We start from the raw sequence: 13421 nt of genomic DNA on the forward strand, positions 1-13421 counted from the left end.
TTTATAATCAAATAATACTATCTTCATTGATATGAAGCTATGCTAAAAGTAAAGCTAAGAGAACTTAATACTCAGTGTAAAATATCATACAATCACCGAAAGTCGTGGTTCGTAACATTTCGATGGTTCGTGGTCAATTATTTTAATCAAAATGATCCCAAAGTGGCCGGCCACTATTTCAAAAGTGATGGCCATTATCAAAAGGAAATAAAAGCTTCATGAGAGTTGGAAGTGGAAGTAAAGCCTTGAAATCGGCGTGGCATTTCATTAAAGTGAAGGAAATGGAGTGGACCTTGGCAGAGAAACGGCGGAGAACGGAGGCGGAGCCGACATTTACCGGCGGCAGAGTAACGGAATGGAGTGTTGGACGAGCTGGGTTGCCCGGCTAAGATTGGAGACGCCGTCCGGCACCTGCTAGACTGAAATGAAGAAATTAAATTAAATTATCCATTATACCACAAATCTTTTAATTCAAAAAGATCTAAAATTTTATTTGGACATAGATCTAAAAATTAAATATACAAGTAAATAAAATTATAATAAATATATGTATGTGTAATTGTATTGTAAGCACAAAATATATATATATATATATATATATATGCCGACCATTACGTAAGCTAAAAGATAAGGACTACAAGCAAAACCGGAAGCCACTCACTTCTATTCTGGTTGGGATTGTCCATCGATGGGAATCTATAGATCGTAGTAATTCGCCAACCTCTCTAAACTGAAATACGATACAATTTCACTTCACGCCACGAAAAAAAACCAAAAGAGTGAAGCTCGCTGGGCCTTCTTACGATGACGAATGCCTCTTCAGTCTACGACAAACAAGTGGGAGAGGCAGGATTCGAACCTACGTAGAAAAACTTCAACAGATTTACAATATGTCGCTTTTGATCGCTCGGCCTTATTATATATATATTTTTATTTTTTTTTTTTTTATTTTTTTTATTTTTTTTTTTGGGTTCAGGGTACAATAAGGAAAGAAAGAAACACGAATTTCTGTGCTCTGGTGAAGAAACTGGAAAGAACAAGTTCCTTATTTATTGGGAGATGGAGCAAAAGCTTGGTTGAGATGAGAAATTTTATATTGTGAAATCCTACCTCGGGTAACGAAACATTCTTCGTAAGGGTGTGAAAACCTCTCCTTGGTCGACGTGTTTTAAAACCTTGAAAGAAAGCTTGGAAGAGAAAGCTTAAAGAGAACAATATCGGCTAGCGGTGGGCTTAAGCTGTTATAAATGGTATCAGAGTTCGACACCGGGTTGTGTGCCAGCGAAGATGTTGGGTCCCTGGGGGTGGATTGTGAAATCTCACATCAGTTGGAGAGGGAAACGAAACATTCCTCATAAGGGTGTGGAAACTTCTTCCCAGTGGACGCGTTTTAAAACTTTGAAGGGAAGTTCGGAAGGGAAAGCTCAAAGAGGACAATATCCGCTAACGGTGGGTTTGGGTTGTTACAAATGGATCAGAGCTAGACACCAGGAAGTGTGCTAACGAGGACGTTGGGCCCTCAAAGGGGTGGATTATAAGATCCCACATTGGTTGGAGAGGGAAACGAAGTATTTCTCATAAGCGTGTGGAAACCTCTCCCTAGTCGACGTGATTTAAAACCTCGAAGGAAGGCTCGGAAGAGAATGCTCAAAGAGGACAAAATAAGCAATCAGTGGGCTTCGGCCGTTACAAATGGTATCAGAGCCAACCATCGAGTGGTGTGCCAGTGAGGACACTTGGCCCCAAGAGGATCCCACATCAATTGGAGAGGGAAACGAACCATTCCTCGTAAGGGTGTAGAAACCTTTCACTAGTAGACGCATTTTAAAACCTTGAGAGGAAGCCCTCAAATGAAAAGCCTAAAAATGACAATATATGCTTACACTTCTACTATTACCTGGATAAAACAAATTTTCCACGTTAATGTCATAATCTTCAAGAAACACTGCTTCTTCATCTTCTACACGTTTGTAACTTAATTCAACAGAGGTATAAGCTCCTTTGCCCACCCCCCTTCGGTACTGCAGCAGGATTTTGTAGTTGTTTTAAGGCATCTCATGTAACAGCTCACTGCTAGCAGATATTATCCTCTTTAGGCCTTTAGACACTTCTTTTATAAAGAATGTTTCGTTCCCTCTCCAACCAATGTGGGATCTCACAATTCACCCCCTTCAGGGTCCAACGTCCTTGTTAGTACTCGTTCCCCTCTCCAATCATTATGGGACCCCCCAATTCACTCCCTTCAGGGCTCAGCCTTCTCGCTGGCACACCGCCCCGTGTCTGGCTCTGATACCATTTGTAACAGCTCAAGCCCACCGCTAGCAGATATTGTCTTCTCTGGGCTTTCCTTTCCGAGCTTCCCCTCAAGATTTTTAAAACGCGTCTTGGTTCGCCATTCCTAGGAATCAACTTCTATATCTTTAGCATTTCTAGAACTTTAAGATGGTATTCAATATCCTTCCTATTACTTTGGTTCAAATCAGAATGGTGCAACGAAAGCACGGTGGGCCAGTAACTCATAGGTCCTAGAATTAAAATGAGGGGTACAGTGGAAGTGTGTGGCCTTATAACCGACAAATCCTAGGATCAAAATTTGGCTCTAATTATATACAATGTCTTGTTTACTTGATATCCATCATTTTCTTCTTTTGAGCGTTTACGAAAGATTCATACAAAGCAAAATATTATCCACATTCAAATTAGAGTGGCGCCCTTATAACCCACAAGCCCTAGGATCGAAACGTGGCTCTAAGATATACAATGTCTTGTTTACTTGAAGTCCTTCCTTATTTTCTTTTCCGTTTTTACTAAAGATTCATAACAAGTAAAATATTATCACCAAAAATTAGAAAAGTGTAGTAGAAGCGTGGTGGACCCATAACCCATAACAGTGTCTTTGTTTATTTGATGTCCTTCATTTTTAGCTTCTAGCTTCTACGAAAGATACATAACAAGCAAAATACTATCACTATTTAAATCAGAGTTGTGTATCGTGAAAGGCTCATAACCCAGAAGTCTTTGGATTGAAATATACGTCTTGTTGACTTTAAAGTCTCTCATTTTCTTCGGTTAATCTTTTGTGAAAGATTCATACCAAGCAAAATATTATTGTCAATCAAATTAAAGTGGTATAGAGGAAGCATGGTGGACTCCGTAACCCGCAGGTCCCAAGATTGAAACTTGGTTTTGATATCCTTCATTTTTCTTTTTTCAACTTTTATGAAAGATTCATACCAAGTAAAATTTATCATCATTCATATTAGAGTGGCGTAGTGGAAGCATGGTACGTCTATAACCCACTAGTTACAGGATTGAAACCTGACTCTCTAACATAGACAATGTCCTATTTACTTGATAAATCGGACCCATAACCCATAGGTCCTAAGATTGAAACCTTATTTTGCTTGATGTCCTTCATTTTCTTCTTTATAGTCTTTTATCGAAGGATCCATACCAAGTCAAATATTATCTCCTTTCAAATCAGAGTGGCGCAGCGGAAGCGTGGTGGGCCCATAACCCACAGGTCCCAAGATCGAAACTTGGCTCTGATATATAATATTTTGTTTGCTTGATGTCCTTCATTTTCTTCTTTTTAATCTTTTATTGAAAGATTCATACAAATTAAATATTATTGCCATTCAAATCAGAGTGGCGCAGCGGAAGCGTGGTGGGCCCATAACCCACAGGTCCCAGGATCGAAACCTGGCTCTAATATCAAGTCTGGGATTGAAACTTTGCTTCAAATATTCTTTTTGGTCTTTTAGTGAAAGATTCATATCAATTCAAATCAGTGTGGTGCTATCTTGTTTGCTTGATGTCTTTCGGGTCAAAACGTTGCCCACAACCCATAGGTCCCAGGATTGAAACTAATTCATATCAATTCAAATCAGTGTGGTGCTATCTTGTTTGCTTGATGTCTTTCGGGTCAAAACGTTGCCCACAACCCATAGGTCCCAGGATTGAAACTAATACAATGGCTCGATGTCCCTCATTTTCTTCTTTTAATCCAAAATATTGTCACAAATAAGAGTAGTGCACCGTGGTGAGCATAAGCTTTCATGGATTTGCTTTGGGCTTCCCCAAAAAGTTTTGGTACGATATTGTCCACTTTGAGCTTACTCTCAATGGTACGATATTGTCCGCTTTGAACATAAGCTCTCATGACTTTGCTTTCGGCTTCCCCAAAAGGCCTCAAACCAATGGAGTTAGTATTCCTCACTTATAAACCCACTTAGGTGGGACTTCTATCATCCAACATATACTATACTGTCTAGCCCAACTAAACTACAGATTTTGTTGACTTACTGTTGTGCTTTATAGCCAATGACAGAAATAGCAGAAAATATGAAAAGAAATAAATTATCAATGAGCAAGTTCGTCCCCGTAGGCAACCAAAAGGCACAACCAGGAAAGAAATAAACACGAATTTCAATGATCTATGGATGAAATAGGATCAAATAGGATCAAATCATCCATCGTGCATAGAAATCGAAGCACAATGTAGCCTGAAACAGGATCAAATAACGGACAAGTTATGTGTACCTGGATTCAGAACACCGAAACTCGGGCAAAGAAATGATTCGTCGAGGATCATCTGAAAGTGAATCCTTCTGGAGTGATTAACGGAAATTATCAATGAACAAGTACGTCCTCGTAGGCAACCAAAAGGCACAACCAGGAAAGAAATAAACATGAATTTCAATGATCTATGGATGAAACAGGATCAAATTGTCTATCGTGCATACAAATCAAAGCACAATGTAGTCTGAAACAGTAACGGATAAGTTATGTGTACCTGGATTCAGACATCGCCGAAACTCGGGCAAAGAAATGATTCGTCAAGTATCATCTGAAAATGAATCCTTCTGGAGTGATTAATCTGCTGCAAATGGAAGAAGACGAAGAATCTGAGTTGAAGCAAAGAAAATGAAGAGGCTGCCATAGCTTTTGCAGAACACCGATCGGAGAGACAGATTTCAGAGTGAAAGCAAATCTGTAACTCGCTAGCAAGATGAAGAAGTTGAATGATAGAACAAACTTAAGGAAAAGTAGACGGTATTTTTCGAGCGAAAAATTAAAATTATTTTACTAGCAAACTTTTACTAATTTATTATCACATTTAAAAAAATATAAACTATTTTAAACTAATTAAAATTACTTATTAATTAATTTCTTATTTTTAAAGAAGAAAATATAAATAAACCCGATAAGCCTTGAAGCAAGAAAAACATCACGAAAAGGAAATGGTGGCGGGAAACGACGTTCCATTTGTCATCCCTCAAGATTTAACATCTAGAAGTTAGACGTTCCCTTTATCGTCATTTAGGATTTAACATCTAGAAGCTATCGAACTTTTTTATTCTTTCACCCACGGTAAACAAGGTGGCTTCGCTCCTCGCTTTAATCTGTTTATTCCCATTCTTTTTCATCAGGCCTAAGACATTCGACGAAAAAGAACTCGATGAAAAAAGAGGACTCGATGTTATGTCCTTTATCCTAAAAAAATAAAAATAAAACTCAAATCAAATGAATTTCCTACTCAAAAGTAGAATCAAATGAGAAAGAAAAGCACTTCTAATTTTTCTTTATTAAAAAAAAGTTAACATATATTTTTATTTATTTGGCAATAACTTCTAAAATCTTAAAACAATTTTTTAATATATATATATAGCAATATGGAGAGACTAAATTGTTTCAAGCATCAACACAACCGGAAAGCTAAAACAATTTTTTAATATATATATATATAGTAATATGGAAAGACTAAATTGTTTCAAGCACCAACACAACCTGAAGCGTCCCTTGTTTCAAAGAGTTCAAAGAGAAGACCGAGGAGGACGGGTTATTCACATTTCATTTGATGGTCCAAATTGAAAGTTAAATAGGGGTAATTATAAGGATTTCCGAAGGGAAAATTGAGATGTCTCCTACGTTACCCGTAATATGTAGAAGTCTCGAAGTAATTTCATAGAGTCATTCGGTTTGAATGCTACGTGAAGAACATAAGCCAGATGAAGGAACGGGAAGACCTAGGATGTAGAAGATTATAACACGAGTGATTCTTCGAATTTGGATTCCTATATATTATATATATTCAACATAATTTATTTTTAATAATAAATAAGATAAATTAAAAAAAAAAAACCGAGGTCAATAATAAAAATGTAAAGTTCGAGAATATATTTGTGAAGTTTAAAAACTCAAGGACCGAAATGCAACCGAACCGAGACTATTTCTTTTCCCTTAAAAAAAGAGTAATCTCACTTAGAAGACATCATCACCACTTATGTTACATTTATACCCAAAATCTGAAATGCATACTAAAAGCAGTAAACTTTAAGAAGCCATAATGAAAATGTGCATTCATTTGGTGTGTGTGTGTTGTGAACGAGGGGCTTTATTCTTATTGACAACACACAACAGCCCTATACCTACCATTCTATCTACATAAAGTAAGATAATTCCTTTACATGTTTTCTCCAATCTTTGTCGCTCTCTCTTCACCGCTCCCGATCAGCGCATTCGGTTCTTCAATAGCGCAAAAGGTATCCGAACACAATGCAAATAAGCGCCACCATACAGAGAAACAAAGGAGGAAAACCGACGCGGTTGCTCGCCCTGCCTCTCCTACTCATTCCCATCTGAGAAGATACAATATGAAACATCGAGTCACGAAATCTTGAATGCAAGTATGAAATTCGATCGTAGTACACAAAAACTGAGTATAATTCAATGGGCAGGATGAATGAGTTTCTAATAGTGCTTTTCTTTTTGGCTCCACTAAAAAGCTACCCCTATGAGGAGGAGAATGAAGTATTCTTTATAAGGGTGTGGAAACCTCTCTAGCAGACACCCCTCTGGATTGGAGAACGAAGCATTCTTTATAAGGGTGTGGAAACCTCTCTAGCAGACGCCCCTCTAGGGAGGAGAACGAAGCATTCTTTATAAGGGTGTGGAAACCTCTCTAGCAGACACCCCTTTGGGGAGGAGAATGAAGCATTCTTTATAAAAGTGTGGAAACTTCTCTAGCAAACACCTTTGAGAAAGGCTCGAAGGGAAGGCCGAAAGGAAAATCCCAAAGAGGACAATATCTGTTAGAGGTGGGCTTGGACTGTTACACCTTCCCTATATTTTGTGTTAAACAACAGGATTCAAACCTCTAACTTCTCAAACGAAACATTCTTTATAAGGGTGTGGAAACTTCTCTAGCAAACACCTTTGAAAAAGGCTCGAAGGGAAAGCCCAAAGAGGACAATATTTGCTAGCGGTGGACTTGGACTGTTACACCTTCCATATATTTTGTGTTAAACAACAGGATTCAAACCTCTAACTTCTCGAACGAGTGTATATATCCTAATCCTTTTGTTGTGTTCATAGCACACCACCAACAAATCTAGAAGACAACTTGATCCAAACTCCTATTATAATCATAGGAGACCTCAAAATCTTTAAGAAGACTTCATCGTCTCTGAAGTCGGTTTCACGAGACAACGGGGATTTTAAGAATTTCAAATTTTCAAACAAGGATCTCAGAGGCACCATTACAAACCTCTCAAATGCATACCACCAAGATAACATTGGGAACCTAAGGTAAATCTATCCTTCCCTTTGGAATCTAGCAAAAAGTCCCTAATCAAATGACCATGATTTGATTATTGTTTCATATACAGTTACAGGACAGTGACGAAACTCTAAACATGCAACAAGAACATCCACTAGCAGAATAATATGGTCGAAGAAGTTACCAAGTTCTCCTTCAAGTTTTTTACTTCTTGAGCACTAAATCTCCTCTCCTCGGACAGCCTTGAAATGGTATGTTGAGCCTATTAAACGATGTTACAAAAGATCATCATTACAATTGTATTGGACAGTCCATGAAAAGTAAGATAGAACAGCAAAATGAAGAAAGGAATACAGGAAAGTAGTTATTTCCATTTCCATCAACATTTTTATTCCTGGGTACTGAGATTATTGTAAAATGAAGTTTTACCTCTCTCTTCCTCTAATTATTACAAAAAAATTGAACTTTGAAGGAGTAATAATAAACACAGATCGATAACCAGCAACCGAAACCCAAGTTTTTATAAGAATCGATCTGTAGCACAAGACCGAGTTTCTATAAATGCAGTGAATAATCAAAACCGACCACAAAATTTGCATAATCGAATATCCAATCCAATAAGTCTTATAACCAACCTATGTCTGAAAGATAAAATGGAGTGATTTTCTTAATAGTTGTAATGCCCCAGATCCACCGCTAGCAAATATTGTCCTATTTGGGCTTTCCCTTTCGGGCTTCCCCTCAAGGCTTTAAAACGCGTCTGCTAGGGAAAGGTTTCCACACCCTTATAAAGGGTGATTTGTTCTCCTCCCCAACCAATGTGGGACATCACAATCCACCCCCCCTTTAGGGCCTAGCATCCTCGCTGGCGCTCGTTCCTTTCTCCAATCGATGTGGGTCTGCTAGCGGTAGATCTGGGTCGTTACAATATTCTACTTGGCTTTTGAGATTCTCCCTCTCTTCTGTATCTCTTGACTACAGAACGATATTCAGTTTTTTTTATCTCAAAACTGTTTGAGATCTTATTGTTGAATTACATACTCAGTACATAATTTCATAGAAAATAACTTGAATACATATCAACAAAGTAAATTTCAAACAGAGCCGTAATTCTTGATTGATTTGATGAGGACAAGCAATCTCAATGACCAGATTCTTAATTATAGCTTAAGACTCTTCGGTTTGTTATATTCATACGTGTAAAAGCTGCAAAAAAAAAAAAAAAGAAAAAAAATCGAGAAAGGCAATCGAAACTAACCTCTCCAAGCTTTAATTCAATTTCATTTAGCTTTGACTTCATCTCATCAATGTCCTTAACTAACTTGAGCTGTTTCGATTTTTTCACTTTCATTGGCTCCAATTCTGCTGCTTGCTTCATCTCAGCCGTCTTTCGTAATCTCAACGGGCTATTGTTTAGCTGCTTTAGGTTTTCATCCAGACCCTTAGGAATCTGATGCAACAGAGCAAAACTTCAATTTTCAAGAAGCTGAAAATCACAGAACGTATCAATTGGAGGAAAACAAAGGAAGATATAGCACCCTCCCTAGGAATGTGGAAGAGGTTAGAAATAGACATCCAACAAGTTCTTAGATCAACAGTAATTATAAGTAATAACATCAAATTTATTAAGAAAAATGTGGATCTGATCCCTCAGAAGCATTTTCAAAGAGAGAGAGAGTGAGTGAACTTTTAAGCTCTATAGATAAGAATGTTTTTCCTTACTTTTACTCCCACCGGTGAAGGTTGAATTACAACAATTTCTTGATCCTCCAGATGTGAAGTTCCAAAGGCGCGCCCCTCTGCTCCATTCTGAACTCTTCTTTTTGGAGCTTCAACACTAAACTCCTGCTCCATTAATGCTCCATTTTGATCTCTCGGTTTTAATGCTTCACGAGATAGTTCTTCCTTTGATGCTCCATTTTGATCCTTGTGTTCTGAAGTCCTATGAAGCAGAACCTCCTCCCTCAAAACTCCATTTTGATTAGATGGTTTTAAAGCTTCAATTGTCCGCCCCTCCTTCAATGATGCAAAAAAATCATTCTTTAACCCTGAAACGTCGTGGGCCGTCCTCCCATTTGATGGTCTAATTTGTTCTCTTAGTGTTGAAAACCCAGAAGGAAGCAGTTCATCTGATGCACCATTTCGATCTTTCAGCTTTGTAGTTTCATTGGTGGCCAGCCCATCACTTAGCGGTCCACTTTTCTCGTTCAGTTTCATAACTTCATCCATGATTTCGTCAATTGTTCCATCAACAGGTGAGGGTATTGGGGAATTCAGCGGACTAATGAGCGCTACTTTGAGCTTATCTTCTTCAATATATTTACCTCCATCTTTTGAAAACTGGAAAAAAGAACCAATTGAGAACTCGAGAATGAAAGCTGATTATATCCACAAAAACTTACCATACTAGCAGTGATGTCCTCTTCTGTTGTCCCTGATGGAACAATTGTGCTTTGAATTAAGAACTTGTCTTTACACAACATATCGGGAGGGACAATCCGTTGAGCTTGCATTATAACTACATTAAAATTAAGAAGAAATTAATTCTTAAAAAAAAAAAAAAAAACAATACGCAGTTCCAGGTTTAAAATTTAAAAAATAAACACAGGTATTGCAGGAATACAGTTAACCTTATTGCACTGTGCAGTGTGATGATCTCATGATATCTCATAAGTCGTCATTTCAACGGCACAAAAAAATCTTTAAGACTAAATACGGGCTTGATAAACAAATGCAGAACTGAATCATCTCATGATATTAGACATTCTTTGAGTTTTCAATTCTCAAAACAATGAATACTATGCTTTCAAATTTCCTTTTTAGAGTTTTCTAGGTAGCTCGATTGCCCTCACAATCGATTCAACACAAGAAAATACATTAAGCAGATCAGACATTGAAAATGTAAAGTAATACACAGAAGAAGTAATTCGCCAAAACTTAGAATTGTTAAAATTGAATGGCGACAGCAGTAACTTCATTACCAAGATCCCCAAACACTCTTTCTTGCTCGGGGTTGGGGACAGATGCCTGAATATGTTAGATGAAAATCGTACAGAACATACCTGAAAATTCACATGCTGATTTTGGAAAAACTATCCCAACATTGGGTCGAACACAGTATTTCTTAGGAGACGTGGTTTTAATCTGCCAAACGTTATAATATTATTACATATATCACATGAAAATTCACAAATTTTCCAAGAAATATAAGATAAACAAAACAAAACGAAGGCTGTTCATACTTTAAAGGCAACATGATGGTTGGTGTTATTGGCTAGCTGAACCGTGCACGTACTTTGTTTCCTCAATTCAACTGAAAGCAGCAAGGTAATCAATCACTTCAATTCTTTTTCAAGGACAAGCAATAAATAGTATTACTGATGAGGCACTTACATACGAATTGTAGTTCCTTGGGCTGGATATGCAAGAGTTTAGTACTCATGTCTCTTCGTCACAATACACCAAATTCAAAAGTAATAGCTCTCTGCATTCAAAGCTTAGGCAACGATTATTCTGCACCCAGAAAAGTAATCTTCTTATAATCGTTAAAAAACGATTCGAATTTGATTAAGAAGCAACTGAAGGAAAGAAAAGAAAAGAAAGAAACACAAAATCTCATCATATAGTTACAGATCAAAGAAGCTTAGAACCATGTGCATCCATCCACCCTGTTCTTAGCTAAAAGAATATAGTAATAATGTCCCCATGCCGCAATTTAAAAAGAAGAAAAGGGTTCCGGCTTGTATCAGTCGGTCAACCGCAAGAAAGTCAAACTAAACCCCTTTTCGGTGAGGATCATGAACTCACCGCTGAGCTAATTCCAAAACAGATCGTTCGAAACAAACTCGTCCCGAACTGTAAATCGTTAATCAACGAACAGAGTCGCTCTAACCATGAATCCGATTTCAAATCTCAATTCATTTCCCGACACGAACAAACCAAAAAGATAAACAAGATCAATCACCAATCAAACAAACAAACACCAAAATCACACTGAATTCCAAAACCAAAAAAACTCCAACAGCCAAGAAACCAGCAAAAATTCATCTAACACACACACGCACAGACTACGTTCTCAACATGCTAACTGAAATTTCGAACAGCAAGCACAACAAAACATTCAAACAAGACGATTCTTCCATTCTTCCGTTCTTCCATTCTTCCATTCTTCAACTCTTCAAACAAATGCACAAAAGAATTCAACAACTCACCTGTTCCGGAAGACAGAGAACAAAGAGCGAGTGGAGATGAATGAAAACTTCGCCGTGAAACTTCCGCTTTGAATAAATAAAACGCACCGGAGAATTGAAATTGAAAGAACGTCCAATGATTTGGTGGAATTTACAATCCCACAAGAAGAGAAAACCCCTGGAAATTTCTAGAGAGAGAGAGAGGAAGGTGTGATTGAATGATCTGTTTGGTGGTCTGATGAACTGATCAGTGAAAGCAGAGTAGAGAGAGAGAGAGAGAGACGTGTTCGTTGTACCGGCTGTGCGGTGATCGTGGCTTTGAGCCGGTGCCGCGGAATCCAATTCCCGGTTCAACTTTTTTTTCAAATAATTCTTTTTAATTTTATTTTATGTAATTCCACGTAATTTTCTAATTTTAAATATTTTTAAATACTTTTTTTTTTATAAATAAAATATATTTCTAATTTAAATAATGAATAAACAAGACTCTTATCTGTCCCACATTTCAAAGTCAACAAACTAATTATATATTTTATAAAAATGGATACTTAATTTTTCATAATTATTAATGTTTTAATTTTATATAATATTAAAATTATATTTAAATTAAGTTTATTTATTATTTTCCCTAAATCATTTGAGAATATTCAAATAATGAAATATTTTAAAATAGGAATAAATTTTTAGGTAATTAAGGTGTGATAAATGATATTTGATCGGGTCAACCTCACCAAAAATATTTATATTTAATATGCTTTTTTCCAGCTACCCGACAAATTTTGATATAAACTATGGTGGTCAACGGCAAAATGTACTTTTGCTCTAAAATAAAAACCAACAAAACATGTTCTATGGAATTGAGTCGGGTTGAAATATTTTTTAAATTTAATTAAATTGTTCCGATTCTAAATTTTTGTTAATAAAATAATCCTTATTAAAAGATATGTATCAACTCGTCCCACGAAATTGAGCTGAATTGATCGGTTCATTTATTTAAATTTTTATTAAAAAATAAAATAAAATACTAATATACAAAATATTTATTTAATTATTTTTAAATATTAAATTATAGTTTAAACTTAATTTCAATATATCTTTAAAAATATATTTAACCATGTTGGAGAATAAATAGTTAAATAGGTAATTATGAATTATATATATTAATTTATATATATATATATATAAATTTATATCGTAAAAAGTTTAAAAACATATGGTTGGAGAGTAAATAATTGAATTTATATATATAGAAAATTATATGGTAAAAAGTTTTAAAATATATTTAAGTAGGGTTGGAGAGTAAATAATTGAATCTATATATATATATAGAAAATTATATCGTAAAAATTTTAAAAACATATTTAACTATTATCGGAGAGTAAATAATTGAATATATATATATAGAAAATTATATCCTAAAAATTTTAAAAACATATTTAACCATTGTTGGAGAGTAAATAATTTAATAGATAATTATGAATTAAATAACGTATAATTGCATCATAAGTAAAAAAAAATATTTTTTAAATTAAAAATAAATTTTGGTGTTCGAGTCAGATAATTTTTTATTTATTTGAATCAAATTGAGATCGTATGAATTGAATTTTTTAGACAGTAAATTATAATTTTTTTATCTAAACATTAGAAAAGGACAATTTTTAGTAACACTA

The 13421-nt window shown here is 35.8% G+C and overlaps 1 protein-coding gene and 1 long non-coding RNA gene across 4 annotated transcripts; both read right to left on the reverse strand.

The window, feature by feature from the left end:
• On the reverse strand, positions 1-5042 carry LOC111799181 (uncharacterized). The gene is made up of 3 exons (XR_002815782.2): positions 4796-5042; positions 4543-4610; positions 1-419 (listed from the first exon to the last, which is right to left on the reverse strand). It is a non-coding gene; the product is annotated as an uncharacterized LOC111799181 (long non-coding RNA).
• Positions 5043-6213: 1171 nt separating this feature from the next.
• Positions 6214-12062, reverse strand: LOC111799033 (vesicle-associated protein 2-2). 3 transcript variants are annotated; one of them, XM_023682418.2, is made up of 9 exons: positions 11773-12062; positions 10955-11045; positions 10804-10874; positions 10624-10705; positions 9964-10079; positions 9284-9901; positions 8820-9011; positions 7746-7823; positions 6214-6641 (listed from the first exon to the last, which is right to left on the reverse strand). In XM_023682418.2, the coding sequence occupies exons 2-9, from the start codon at positions 11001-11003 to the stop codon at positions 6531-6533; spliced, it is 1317 nt and encodes a 438-aa protein (XP_023538186.2). In that variant the 5' UTR covers positions 11004-11045; positions 11773-12062; the 3' UTR covers positions 6214-6530. The 3 variants fall into 3 exon arrangements, with proteins under 3 accessions (XP_023538186.2, XP_023538184.2, XP_086981841.1); XM_023682416.2 differs by having other exon boundaries at positions 10955-11074; XM_087125715.1 differs by lacking the exon at positions 11773-12062 and adding an exon at positions 11369-11747 and having other exon boundaries at positions 10955-11074.
• Positions 12063-13421: the final 1359 nt, after the last annotated feature.

Source organism: Cucurbita pepo, chromosome 7, assembly GCF_057944985.1.
Source record: "Cucurbita pepo subsp. pepo isolate OVF chromosome 7, ASM5794498v1, whole genome shotgun sequence".
Taxonomy (NCBI): domain Eukaryota; kingdom Viridiplantae; phylum Streptophyta; class Magnoliopsida; order Cucurbitales; family Cucurbitaceae; genus Cucurbita; species Cucurbita pepo.